This window comes from Bufo bufo, chromosome 2, assembly GCF_905171765.1.
Source record: "Bufo bufo chromosome 2, aBufBuf1.1, whole genome shotgun sequence".
In the NCBI taxonomy this organism is placed as follows: Eukaryota; Metazoa; Chordata; class Amphibia; order Anura; family Bufonidae; genus Bufo; species Bufo bufo.
The window spans coordinates 276,322,365-276,337,595 of NC_053390.1; the positions used below are offsets into that span (position 1 = coordinate 276,322,365).

At 41.6% G+C, this 15,231-nt stretch overlaps 1 protein-coding gene across 2 annotated transcripts in view; it reads right to left on the reverse strand.

Moving 5' to 3' along the window:
• Positions 1 to 15,231, reverse strand: part of MYO18B (myosin XVIIIB) — an 884,719-nt gene that overhangs the window by 468,190 nt on the left and 401,298 nt on the right. For both annotated transcript variants that reach the window (XM_040416566.1, XM_040416565.1), the window contains 3 exons: positions 5,902 to 6,030; positions 1,122 to 1,265; positions 922 to 1,011 (listed from right to left, as the gene is read on the reverse strand). In XM_040416566.1, the coding sequence (XP_040272500.1) occupies positions 922 to 1,011; positions 1,122 to 1,265; positions 5,902 to 6,030 (363 nt within the window). The remainder of the gene's footprint in view (positions 1 to 921; positions 1,012 to 1,121; positions 1,266 to 5,901; positions 6,031 to 15,231) is intronic.

Sequence of the window (15,231 nt, forward strand, 5' to 3'; positions counted from 1 at the left end):
ATCGGGATTGATAGATGGAAGGCTGTCAATCACTGATAGGACCTCCTTGACTTCAAAGCCCAGAATAAGCAGAAATATAAATGTATAAAATACAAGTTTCACTGAATCTATTCCCATACAACTACATATCAATTTGATCAGCTCCTCCTGCTCTATAACATGCTGCCTGCAGATTACATTGCATTTTCATAGTGACAGTTTCCCTTAAATATGGCCACATGTACAGTACAGAAATTCTGAAAATCCACAGTGGAATTCAATAACAGGAGGGTGGAGGAGATTTTAACAAAACTTATCCATATGCTGCAGAAAATTTGGAATGTGTAAACTGACTTGCTGTGTAGATTTTTTCAAATCCGCAGCATGTAAATTCCTGTTATCAACTGGTTGCACATTTGTTGTAGATTTTCCCTATTAATGGGGAAGAAAAAAATTCACAACAAAACCCAATTGTGGTGGATTTTGTTGAAGATTACCTGTGTATCTGAAGCAAAACTTACCAGTGTGAAAAATTTAAATAACATAGAAAAAAGGAATATGCTCTCCTAATAATCCCATGGTTCTCCGTTAATGACATTTCTATGGTCCACTGCTTGTTTTTGTCACTTGACCACTAGCAATGATGTGTCTTGTCAACACATGACTGCTGTAGCCAATCACAGGGTTCAGCAATGACATGGGTCAACACGTCATTGTTGGAGGTCAAGTGTGCAGAGACTGGTGGGGGAATAGAAAAGCATTGACGTTGAGGTAATAGGGGAGGTGAATATGAAGTTTTTCATTTTAAAAGCTTGTCTCTTTTCCAGAGGTAATTAGTCAGCAAAAAAAATAAAATAAAAATCTACCCCAAATCCATCTGATCATCTGTTTCAATTATAGTCTACCAGCATTTCTAATAGAAATCACATTGTGATATCTTACCTTGCTTTCCAGCAGATCCACATTCTGTCTCAGTTCATTTCTGGACTTCTCAGACTTGCTAAGTTTTGTCGAAAAAGCAATGATTTCCTCCTACAGAATACAAAGAAATGTCACATCATTTAGTAGCTTAGAATATGCAAAGGTGTTAATAGGTAAACAAATATTTTTAAAATGTCACTTCTATATAAATAATCATATACCTCCTTTTCCCGGAACATGGACTCATCGACATGGATAGACAGTGAGGGTCGAATATAACACATCAGTTGCCACCACAACCAGTCTTGGATACAATAGTATTTCCTGATATTCTTTTGGATACACTTAAGGGCAACCATTTGAATCTAAAATGATGACATGGTAAAAATAAATAGATAAAATTAATATATTATGAATTTATCAATTTTATATGGTTTGTCGCCTCCCATTTTAGGGTTTTTCAGTTATAAAAAAAAAATCAAGGGGATCAGCAGAAATTTCTAAGCATTCAAGGTAATTTCTTTTAAGGTGGTGTCAAGTTCTGTTTTTTGTGGCAGTTTTTACTACACTTTCTGATAGTGTTTTGAGCAAAAGCCAGAAGTAGGTTGGAAGGAAATGGAAATGTAGAGGTTTTATATTGATGACTTATCCTTAGGAAAGGTCATCAATATCTGACCTGCTGGGGTCCGACACCCGGCACCGCTGCCGATCGGCTGTTTGAAGAGGAGGTGACGGTCAATGCGAGCTCTGCTTCCTCTTCATTACACTACGCGTCGTCTCCCCTGTAGTGGTGGAGCAGTGTAATTATAAGTACTCACTCCATTCAAGTGAATAGAGCGAGTACTTGTAATTACATTTGCTTCCAAGATGATGGGCAGTGTAATGAAGAGGAAGTAGCGCTTGTAAGCAGCGCCGCCTCCTCTTCAAAAAGCTGATCTAGGGGGGGTGCCAGGTGTCGGACCCTGCCGATCAGATATTGTTGACCTATCCTAAGGATAGGTCATCAATATAAAACCCCTGCACAACCCCTTTAAACTTCACCTTCCTGTTAAATCTATTTTGGCTTTTTCACAAAAAAGCTGCAACAAAAATCTGTGTGACAACAGATAACTGTCAACTGAAGTTACATTTATGACAGTAAGGTGTACAGTTGGGACTCTTTACTCATACTATTAGGAATGAATCGTTAGTAGAACAGGTAGCTTCATCAATATTTTATAGCATAATCATTTTTTATGCCCAATAAAATAGGATCACACTATAGAGTTTTTCTAATGAGTGTACTATATATGCAAATAATTCAAGAAGGAACCTCCAGAGCATAGGCAAAAATTATATCCAGAGTACTATCTACCCATTCACATATAGCCTGTTAATATGTAATTTTAAAAAAACTGATGGAAGTGCCCCTCTAAATATTACATTCCTCTGTTACATCATGCAACACAGATCAATTACTTAAACAGATTTCGATCTTGATAGAACTTGATATAGCTGTTGCCCACTTGTTTTGGTACCCCCTGGTGCTCTTTTGATTTCCTTCTCAAAAGGTCCACTTAATGTGTCCAGTGCTGGTGATAACAAGTTTGTAGTGCCCCAATTCTTATTAAATCACTTGCACAATGGTAAGAACCACTACTATGCCTGTGTGCAAGAGAATCCAGACAGTGGGACTGAGCCCACATCCACATGTGGACACATTAGATAGATGGATGCTTTTAGAGGCAACTAAGAGAACACAAGGGGCCAAAATATCCAGACACAGAATCTTTTATTTTTAATGGTTACAACTGAAACTTTGTTTTGCACTAAGACAGATTTTTAAAGAGTTGAGCTATTTCTGGAGAAAAAAAGGACAGCTAAAATGATAGATGCTTAAGATATACTGAAGGCGAGCTTGAACACTTTCTACTGAACTAGCAAGAAGAGACAGTGCTCTGTGTGAACACTCCTAATCCCTTTTTTTAGCAATTGGCAGGGGTCCCAGCACTCAGACCTACACCAGTCAAAACCTTTGATATGTCACTATGGCATATCAAACGGCTATAGGCAAGTTTGCACTCAACATTGCATCCCTAAATGCAAAATTAAGTAGCTTTCTAAATAGTCTTCATCCTATCGTATTGCCTCTGTGGAATTCATGTCTTCCACCTAGCTTGTGGTGCTGCTAAATCTGACATAAATCTATCAGAGCACCCCACCATTTTCTCACGGCTCTCTCTGCTCTCCCCCTCCCTTCACTCAGTGCTAGGCATATCAGAAGTATAGTGTACAGCAGGTGTCCCTGGAGAGGATGAAGTGGATGCATGAAGGGCAGCTCACACATGCTTTAGATAGGGAGAAGAACACACACAAGGCAGTCTGCAGTGGGAAGACAGCAGCATCCTGGGCACACAGATCCAGTATGTATAACTAGGAAGGACATATCCACACAAGAAAAGTCTTAAACTAGGAGCAGATTCTAAACTGAATATCTGTCTGAAAATGAATAAAAGAATACAGAATACAAACTGAAACTTAGAACAACTTTTTAAACTAGAAAAGCTACAATTTCTGGGGAAATTGTGTGAGGTGTTCTTGCCTCCACCAGTAGTCTACAACTGGAGTGGGCGGAGTAACTGAGTAGAGTGGCTTGAGTAACTGTGGAAAGGTTGGACTGGGAAGAATAACTTTACGGAGTGGGCAGAGTAACTGTGTGGAGTGTTTGGAGTGAGTAAAGAGAGTAAATGTAAAATAGCTGTTTCACAATCTCACATAAACATTACACTAACCAATTTATTGATCAAATTTAAAAAGTGCACATGGCAAGCTTGATAGAGTGAGAAATGCATTTCAACTTTAATTTATTTATATAGCACATGTAATTGCAATGTTGTTGCCCAAAGTGCTTCACAGTTACATTAAAACATACATTTATAAAAACATTAGCAGCCGATTTGTGTAGGTGGAATGAGGGAGTGGTGGCAGTTTAGAAATCATGTCCTGATTTTTCAGCTCACACTCTAGCTTTTGTCACTCTGCTGGCTGCTCACACACCTGGGTTCCTATGGCAACTGACTCTACAGCAAGGGCAGAAAAGAGCGGTTAAAAACAAACTGCTCCAACTTGCTCACTTCACTGGCAGTTATCATATTCAAACGGTCGTAGTTGAAAAATCATAAATCCTACAGTGAAGAACTTTATATTGTGAGAATCACAAGACCCAGACCTACATATTGATGCATAGTATGTCTCTGAAATATTAAAAATGAAGGCACAGTCGCAGTTTAGATATTGCCCTTCAAATTTGAGGTGGCTAGAGTGGAGTTTCAATGAATGTCAATGGGCGGCGTGAGTTGCAAACAAATGGTCATATTGTGAAAACTATCAGGACTATGGCTTAGCAGGGATAGCTGAAAGTTTTGATATAAGATTTGTGTAGGTGGGCTTGAAAATGAAGGAGTAGTGGCAGTTTAGAAATCATGTCCTGATTTTTCAGCTCCCACTCTAGCTTTTGTCAGCTCCCACTCTAGTTTTGAACATTCCGCCATTCATTCCTATGGGACCAATTTCACTACAAAAACGCCGATATTTCATGAACTATTAGTCGAAACGTTCCACAAAGTAATAGCACCAATCGGGAACAATTCGCACGTTTCGGTATATTACTGTCTATGTAGTGTAAAAACTGTGGGAGGAGTTAGGGTGGTAAATTTGACTATAATAATAAGAATATATATGTGAGATAACAGTAAGTGGTCTTGCCATGCAACATAGCTTTTAAAGTACCAACATAGCTTTTAAAGAGTGAAGTGTAGAAAGAGTGAAGTGCTTATGCCGCTGTACAGAACACTGGTGAGACCTCACTTGGAGTATTGTGCGCAGTACTGGAGGCCATATCTCCAGAAGGATATAGATACTCTAGAGAGAGTTCAGAGAAGAGCTACTAAACTAGTACATGGATTGCAGGATAAAACTTACCAGGAAAGGTTAAAGGACCTTAATATGTATAGCTTGGAAGAAAGAAGAGACAGAGGGGATATGATAGAAACTTTTAAATACATAAAGGGAATCAACTCGGTAAAGGAGGAGAGCATATTTAAAAGAAGAAAAACTACCACAAGAGGACACAGTTTTAAATTAGAGGGGCAAAGGTTTAAAAGTAATATAAGGAAGTATTACTTTACTGAGAGAGTAGTGGATGCATGGAATAGCCTTCCTGTAGAAGTGGTAGCTGCAAATACAGTGAAGGAGTTTAAGCATGCATGGGATAGGCATAAGGCATTCCTTCATATAAGATAGGGCCAGGGGCTATTCATAGTATTCAGTATATTGGGCAGACTAGATGGGCCAAATGGTTCTTATCTGCCGACACATTCTATGTTTCTATGTTTCTATGTTTCTATGTTAAAGTATAAATTATGAAATATAAATATTTATTTTTGGCATGCAATGCTATTGCTAAACGTTGGTAACGTATCATCAAGTTTTCCTATAGTTCAGGCTTGGGAGAGGTCTGTCTCAAATGTTATGTTACTGGAGTTTAGATTTTTTTGACCTATCAACAAGATTAGAGTCTGCAATTTGCAAAATTTATCTACATCCTAAATATTGAATTAAATTTAATTATTGGAACTTGAAATTATAGTAAGTCCGCATGTATCATAGATTATATGAAGGTGTGTTTTTTGTTTTTTTGTTTTCTTTTGGTGTTTTTTTTCTTTTCTCTCTCTCCACTCCTGATGGCTTATCTAGGTGGGGTGCTTAGGGAGGGGATTTTGTAATTTATCTGTATTTGTATTTTGTGTATGCTCCCAATTCACTTAATAAAATGTATTTAAAAAAAAAGTATATTAAATAAAATATAAAAACTAGAGTATAGAAGTCTAATGAGAAATGAACACGAGGAACCTAAATCAGTGTACAAAAAATGCATTGTGATATTTTATATAATAGTAAAAGAATGGTGGCAGCAGGTGACTTAAAACACATGATAAAAGGATATATTAGATCAATCCTTACCTTTGTTTTCTTGAACTTTTGTCGACAAAGGAATCCTCTGCATGCTGCTTGAAAAAGGATCATGTTTTGGGAAATCATCTTCTCCCGCTGTTTCTCTAGCCTGGATAGAACACCAGACTTCATGAACACCTACAGAGAATAATATATGGTCAGAGGAAGCGTCAAAAACAATCAATACTACATCACGCAGTGCCAACATGAGCTTCTAATAGTAGTATGTTTAACATCTTAGAGAACAATGCCATAAAAAGTATACATAGAAATAACCATAAGAAAAAAAAAAAACAAAGGGGGAATGTAAATGTGGGGAAGTATAGGTTTTGATGGAGGAAGAATAATTGTCTAGGGCTGCTTTAAAAATAATATGGACTGGGGATTCTAGCTCTACTAAATTAAAATCTTCATGCTAAAGCATTGATTGACCTTCTTGAGACTTGTGTGCTTCTAACTTTGTTGTAGAAATATTACATAGTCTTGACTCAAAATCATGTTCAGGAGCTCAGTCACACTGAATATAGGTGGTCATTAATCAAACTGATGTAAAGTAGAACTGGTTTAGTTGCCCATAGCAACCAATCAGAGTCGCCTTTCATTTTTAACAACTCCTTTGGAAAATGAAAGGTGGAATCTGATTGGTTGCTATGGGCAAGTAAGCCAGTTGTACTTTACACCAGTTTGATAAATCTCCCCCATAGAGTCCAAAATGTTTTATCAGTCCACAGAGTTTCTCTGAATGTATCTTATGTATTGCAGAGATAATGCTTCTAGGAGAAAATATGGTGCCTCAGAGAGGCATCATACATTAGCACACACCATGCCTACAGCTCCAAAACATGGGTAGGGTCAATGTTGTCCCTGTGAGTCAATGTCCAACTTTGACTCATAGGAGGCCACTTCTACATGGTTCTCTTTCCCTGGGAGATACCTCTTTGCATAGTATTTATAGAAGACCTGTCACCAAAAAATGCAATGCAATCTGATAGCACAATGTTATAAAGCAGGAGAAGCTGAACAGATTGATATATACAGGGAGTGCAGAATTATTAGGCAAGTTGTATTTTTGAGGATTAATTTTATTATTGAACAACAACCATGTTCTCAATGAACCCAAAAAACTCATTAATATCAAAGCTGAATATTTTTGGGAGTAGTTTTTAGTTTGTTTTTAGTTTTAGCTATTTTAGGGGGATATCTGTGTGTGCAGGTGACTATTACTGTGCATAATTATTAGGCAACTTAACAAAAAACAAATATATACCCATTTCAATTATTTATTTTTACCAGTGAAACCAATATAACATCTCAACATTCACAAATATACATTTCTGACATTCAAAAACAAAACAAAAACAAATCAGTGACCAATATAGCCACCTTTCTTTGCAAGGACACTCAAAAGCCTGCCATCCATGGATTCTGTCAGTGTTTTCATCTGTTCACCATAAACATTGCGTGCAGCAGCAACCACAGCCTCCCAGACACTGTTCAGAGAGGTGTACTGTTTTCCCTCCTTGTAAATCTCACATTTGATGATGGACCACAGGTTCTCAATGGTGTTCAGATCAAGTGAACAAGGAGGCCATGTCATTAGATTTTCTTCTTTTATACCCTTTCTTGCCAGCCACGCTGTGGAGTACTTGGACGCGTGTGATGGAGCATTGTCCTGCATGAAAATCATGTTTTTCTTGAAGGATGCAGACTTCTTCCTGTACCACTGCTTGAAGAAGGTGTCTTCCAAAAACTGGCAGTAGGACTGGGAGTTGAGCTTGACTCCATCCTCAACCCGAAAAGGCCCCACAAGCTCATCTTTGATGATACCAGCCCAAACCAGTACTCCACCTCCACCTTGCTGGCGTCTGAGTCGGACTGGAGCTCTCTGCCCTTTACCAATCCAGCCACGGGCCCATCCATCTGGCCCATCAAGACTCACTCTCATTTCATCAGTCCATAAAACCTTAGAAAAATCAGTCTTGAGATATTTCTTGGCCCAGTCTTGACGTTTCAGCTTGTGTGTCTTGTTCAGTGGTGGTCGTCTTTCAGCCTTTCTTACCTTGGCCATGTCTCTGAGTATTGCACACCTTGTGCTTTTGGGCACTCCAGTGATGTTGCAGCTCTGAAATATGGCCAAACTGGTGGTAAGTGGCATCTTGGCAGCTGCACGCTTGACTTTTCTCAGTTCATGGGCAGTTATTTTGCGCCTTGGTTTTTCCACACGCTTCTTGCGACCCTGTTAACTATTTTGAATGAAACGCTTGATTGTTCGATGATCACGCTTCAGAAGCTTTGCAATTTTAAGAGTGCTGCATCCCTCTGCAAGATATCTCACTATTTTTGACTTTTCTGAGCCTGTCAAGTCCTTCTTTTAACCCATTTTGCCAAAGGAAAGGAAGTTGCCTAATAATTATGCACACCTAATATAGGGTGTTGATGTCATTAGACCACACCCCTTCTCATTACAGAGATGCACATCACCTAATATGCTTAATTGGTAGTAGGCTTTCGAGCCTATACAGCTTGGAGTAAGACAACATGCATAAAGAGGATGATGTGGTCAAAATACTCATTTGCCTAATAATTCTGCACGCAGTGTAGTTTTGCAGGAAAAGATTCAATAAAACCTGCAATTTATACATTTATATCTTTGCTATTTTTCAATTCCTGTGAATACCTATCTGTACAAGAAGGAGAGGTTATCAGTGATTGATAGCATTGTGTGTATAAGTATGAATACAGTCACTGATAACACCTCCTCCCTGTACTGATAGCACTTCACAGGGCTGCAGATGTAAATGTAAACATTTCACGTTTTACTGGACCTTTCTCCACAAAACTACAGAATATAGCAATCTGCTTGGCTCCTCCTGCTCTATAACATGCTGCTTGCAGGTTTCATTGCATTTTTTTGGTAACATGTCCTCTTTAAAGCATAGTCTATACTACAGTCAGAGACTCAGTTTGAAGCCTCCGTTGGCAGGCCTTTTCGAAACCAATAGACACTGGTCGTATCTAGTGTTGGGCTAGCATGCTCTGCTATGCAGCCAATAAACGTGCGGGTAAGTATGCCATTCACTGTAATGCCGTAGCCATGTTGGCTACTGGCAATACAGTGATTGGCTGGCCGAAACGCGTCAACGGGTGCTATATAGCACCTGATGACATGTGTTCGGCTCAGTCTTAGTCAGGGAGAGCTGAGCTGAAGAAGGGACAGATAGCGTAGGGAGTGAAATAGTAATATTTTATTTAAAAAACTTGTTAGAGACCCAATAGTCCTTTTAAGGACCATTGTTGTATATGGCAGCAAAATAATTATTAGCGCAACCTGCGCTATATTGCATGGAATTGTTAGAGAGACCCAAAAGTCCTTTTAAGGACTATTGTTGTATCTGGTAGCAATATAATTATTAGCGCAACCTGCGCTAAATTGCGTGGAATTGTTAGAGAGACCCAAAAGTCCTTTTAAGGACTATAGTTGTATCTGGCAGCAATATATATTTCTAGTGCATACTGCACTAAATAGCTTGCAATTGTTTGGCCGCTGCAGACAGGGACATTATCTGCACTACATCTCCTGTGTAACGTGTGCGCAGCCTAAAAATATCTGTGACATCCAGTGTACTTTTTCCGTAGACGGGGTCCGCTGCGGACAGTTACATTACCTGCGCTACATCTCCTGTATAACATTTGCGTATCCGAAATATCGGTGACATTCAGTAAATTTTTTTTGCTGCTGCTGGCAGCGACATTACCGGCGCTACATCTCCAGTATAACGTTAGCGCATCCGAAATATCTGTGACATTCAGTGTAATTTCTTTCGCTGCTGGTGACAGCGACATTATCTGTGCTACATCTCCTGTGTAACGTGTGTGCAGCATAAAAATATCTGTGACAACCAATTAACTTTTTCCGTAGACTGTGTCCGCTGCGGACAGTTACATTACCGGCGCTACATCTCCTGTATAACGTTTGCGTATCCAAAAGATCAGTGACATTAGGTACATTTTTTTTGCTTTTTTCCAGTTGGACTGCACTGCTCCAGAAGGCAGGAAAAACACCACTTTAGACTCCTTCCAATAATCCGTGGATATAGGGAAGCAATAGGGCCACAGAAAGCAGCAGGGTCTCCACTCATTCGCCTCTGTCAGAGACCAAAGGATAGCCACAATAGTGAAATACCATCACATATACGGAATAACAGTATTTATTATACTAACAAAAAAGCGAATAGAATACAAGCAGTATAAAATTGCATACACCCGACCCGGGTTTCGCTTCGAAAAGCCCCCTGACGAAGCTTTTCGAAGCAAAACCCGGGTCGGGTGTATGCAATTTTATACTGCTTGTATTCTATTCGCTTTTGTGAGTATAATAAATACTGTTATTCCGTATATGTGATGGTATTTCACTATTGTGGCTATCCTTTGGTCTCTGACAAAGGCGAATGAGTGGAGACTCTGCTGCTTTCTGTGGCCCTATTTCTTCCCTATATCCACAGATTATTGGAAGGAGTCTAAAGTGGTGTTTTTCCTGCCTTCTGGAGCAGCGCGGTCCAACTGAAAAAAGGATTGAGATTTATGTGAATTGTACCCACTTCACGATTGGGACCTGCGACGCAGAAAAAGGCAACGTACCAGAGACAATTTTATTTGCTTATCTAAAAAAAAAAATTGCTGCTGGTGGCAACGACATTACCTGTGCTACATCTCCTGTATAATGTTTGCCCATCCTAAATATCAGTGACATTATTTCAGTGTAATTTTTTATTAGCCGCTGGTGACAGCGACATTACTTGCACTATACCTCCTGTTTAACATGTGCGCATCCAAAAAATATCTGTGACATTCAGTGTACTTTTATCTGCACATACACTTACAAAACCTGCACTATTGTACGCATGACACACTTGCAAGCATACAGTATATACCATTTAATATGCGCAAGGCGATCATTAAGGGAAGGGGAAGTGGCCGTGCTGCTGATGGTGCACGCAGAGGACGTGGCCCAGGGCGCAGTGAAACTGTGCCTGCTGCCAGAGCACAAGAAACACACTCATCCACGATACCTAGCTTCATGTCCCAGTTTGCAGGGTGGCGCAGGACACCACTCTCGAAGTCAGACCAGTGTGACCAGGTGGTCAGTTGGATTGCAGAATATAATGCTTCCAGTCAGTTAAGCACCACCCTGTCTTCCACAAAGTCCAGTCTCAGTAGCCAAGAGTCTGGTTAACAGAATCTTCACCCTGATACTCCTTCCTCCCACCATGGAGAGTCTTGGTAAACAAGTGATACCACACTCGGATATTCCGAGGAGCTCTTTTCATCGCCATTGCTTAATTTGGGCTTCTCGACAAGCCCGCTTGAAGAGGGACATGAGGAGATATTGTGCCCTGATTCCCAAACTCTTGAGCATCCACAGTCACAAGAAGATGACGGTGGGGAACGGCAATTAGTGTTTCACGAGGTGGATGATGATATTGAGACAAATTTGCCAATAATACAACCGCAATTAGAGTCTCAAGAGATTGATGATAAGGATGAGACACAGTTGTCAATGACTGAGGTTGTTGTTAGGTCAACAAGTCAGGAGGATAACCACAGTGAGGAAGTAGAAGAGGAGGTGGTGGACGATGAAGTCACTGACCCAACCTGGGAAGGTGGCAAGCCGAGCGAGGACAGCAGTACAGAGGGGGAGGGATCCGCAGCACCGCAACAGGCTGGAAGAGGCAGTGGGGTGGCAAAAGGGAGAAGGCGGGCCACACCGAACAGGCACGCAACTGTTCCCCGGAGCACCTCATTGCGGCAATCTCACTTGCCATGGGGTAGGTGTTCCGCAGTCTGTCGCTTTTTGGAGGAAAGTGCGGACGATAAAAGAATTGTCATTTGCAACCTGTGCCATACCAAAATGAGCAGGGGCATGAACACTAGCAACCTCACCACCACCAGCATGATCCGCCACATGGCATCAAAGCACCCTAATAGGTGGGCCAAACGCCTGTATCCACAACAATCAGTGTCTGCAGATCACACCACTGCCTCCTCTTCCCCTGTGTTATATGCTGGCCAATCCCCTGTCCAAGACGCAGGCCCAGATGCCTCCCGCCATGCACCCGGACCTTAGCAAGCACCATCAGCTAGCACATCCACTTCTGTGTCCCAGCACAGCATACAGATATCTATACCCCAGGCCTTTGAACGAAAGCACAAATACCCAGCCACCCACCCACAGGCCATAGCAAATTGCTGGCCCTGAAAATGTTGCCATTTAGGCTTGTGGACACTGAGGATTTCTGCAGCCTGATGGCGGTGGCTGTTTCGCATTACTCAGTCCCAGCCTTACACCAGCATGTGTCCCGTAACATCACCCGTGCCCTGACCAACGCAGTTATTGGTAAGGTCCACTTAACGACTGATAAGTGCTTTTGGCCAGGGATGCTAAATTTCCCTGACGGCACACTGGGTGAACGTTGTGGAGGCTGGGAGTGAGTTGTACCCTGGGATGGCACAGGTGCTACCGACACCAAGGATTGCGGGCCCTACTTCCATCAGGGTTTTCGCCACCACCTACGTTAGTGGCTGCAACCCCCCCCCCCCCTTCTCCTCATCTGCCTCCTCCTCCACTTCTACCTCTGAATTATCATCTTGCAGCGCCAATCAGACATCAGTCAGTAGCTGGAAGCACTGTAGCACTGCAGTAGGGAAGCCGTAACAGGCCGTACTTAAACTGATCTGCTTAGGTGAAAAACAGCACACCGCCGCAGAGCTGTGGCAGGGGATAAGGGACCAGACTGAGCTGTGGCTCTCGCCACTCAACCTACAACCAGGCATGGTTGAGTCTGATAATGGCCGCAGCTTGGTGGTGGCTTTAGAGCTCAGCAAGCTCACACACATACCATGTCTAGACCACGTGTTCAACCTAGTGTTTCAGCGCTTTCTCAAAACCTAGCCCAATTTCCCGGAGCTACTGGTGTAGGTGCCCATTTCCGCAAGTCATCAACAGCTTCCGTCGGTCTGGCAAAGCTGCAGCAGCGCTTGCTATTGCCAGTTCACCAGCTGTTGTGTGATGTGAGCACGTGCTGGAACTCCACGTTCCACATGTTGGCCAGGCTTTGTGAGCAGCAGAGGGCAGTAGTGGAATACCAGCTGCAACATGGTTGTCGCCTTTCCAGTCAGCTTCCTCTCTTCACAAGCATCGAGTGGGCATTAATGTCTGACCTCTGTGAGGTTTTGCGCAACTTTGAGGAATCAACACAGATGGTGAGCAGCGATAATGCTATTATCAGTGTAACCATCCTACTTCTGTGTCTAGTCAAACGCTCGCTGCTCACAATTAAGGCGGACGCTTTGCATGTAGAAGAGGTGCAAATGGGGGAAGACAGTACACAGGGTGATAGCCAGACCACCCTCAGTTCGTCTTCTCAGCGCAAATTGGATGAGGAGGAGAGGCAGGAGATGGTTTCCTCCGCTACAGAAGGTAGTACCCATGAAAGTTTTATTCCATCTGTTCAGCATGGAGGGGTAGAAGAGGGGAAAGAAGATGAGGAGATTGAAAGTCATCCTCCTGATGAGAACAGCGAAGTCTTGTCTGTTGGGACTCTGGCACTAGTGTTGAGCGCAAATATTTTAAAAAAGTCCATTTTTATCGCGAATATCGGCACTTCGAGAATTCACAAATATTTAGAATATAGTGCTATTTATTCTTAATGACGAATATTCATTTTGTTTTAGTTTTTTTTAACACTGTACACATCAGGTGATCATCTCTCCCTTCTTCTAGCTTGTGGGCCAATGAGAAGGCTTTGTCACAGCTTAGCAACATCCCTAGCAACCAATAGAAAAGTTGCCTACCCCTTACTATATAAGAACCTCCCCAGCAGCTATTAGTTTATTGCAGTTATGAAAGAGACAGCAGTGTCATCACTGTGCTCTGTGCTTTGTGTTAATACATTAGACAGTTAACTTATATATATAATTCAGACAGTTAGGGGGAGATAGTCTGTGTAGGTTAGATTGATCTATAGTCTAGCAGATATTGCCGAAAATTCTCAAGCACGAAAATATTAGAGCAATCTATCTCCATATAAAGCTATTCTAATGTTCTGCCGTGCCAACCATTTTCTCCAGTCTCAGGAAACTTATACCAGCTTGTAAAATGTAGTATAAGTGACCCACGCCTGTATTTCGCGCGCATTACACTAATATTACATTGCCGATTTTCGCAATCAAGAATATAATCTCGAATTCTCGAATTCGCGAATATATGACGAATATTCTACAAAATATTTGCGAGATATAGCAAATTCGAATATTGCCCCTGCCTCTTATCACTAACTGGCACACATGGCTGACTTTATGTTAGGCTGCCTTTCCCGTGACCCTCGCGTTGTATGCATTTTGGCTAACACCGATCACTAGTTGTTCACCCTTCTCAACCCCTGCTACAAAGAGAACTTCTCATCTCTTATTCCTGTGCTGGAGAGGACGAGCAAAATGGTGCAATACCAGAAGGTCCTTGTGGAAAAATTGCTCCAAAAATTTCCAGCTGACAACGCTGGCTGCAGAGTACGTAGTTCCTTGGCCAACCGACGAGGGGAGGAGAGGAGGGCAACACACAGCAATTCTAACAGAGGCAGGGCAACACTCTCCAAGGCCTGGGACAGTTTTTTTTTTACACCCCGCCAGCACCCTCAACCTAATGTGCGGCCTAGTGTCACAAGGAGGGAAACATTTTGGAAGATCGTGAAGGAGTACATAGCAGACCATGTCAGTGTCATCAGTGTTCCCTCTGTGCCTTACAACTATTGGGTGTCCAACTGGACACATGGAACGAACTGGCGCTCTACGCCTTGGAGGTGCTGGCCTGCCAGCATTTTGTCAGAGCATGTATTTAGTGCTGCTGGTATCCATTGTGTGACAGATCCAGCAATAAATCATAGTTACTGCTAATGTGAACATAGTCTAATGTTATCAATAGTTAAGTATATGCATCTATATACAATCATAAGTAGTGATGAGCGGCAGGGGCAATATTTGAATTCCCAATATTGTGTGAATTTCATATAATCATATATTCGAGAATTAGCGAATTTGCTATTATTTTCTTGATCGCGAGAAATTAGCAATGTAATATTCGTATAATGCGATCGAAATACAGGCGTGGGTCACTATAGCTACATTTTTCAAGCTGCTAGAAGTTTCCTGAGACTGGAGAAAATGGTTGGCACGGCAGAACATTACAATAGCTTTATATGTAGATAAAGTGCTCCAAAATATTCGCGATTGCAAAATTGGCACCAATGATGCAAATATTTTGGCGCAATACGTGCAACTTCACAT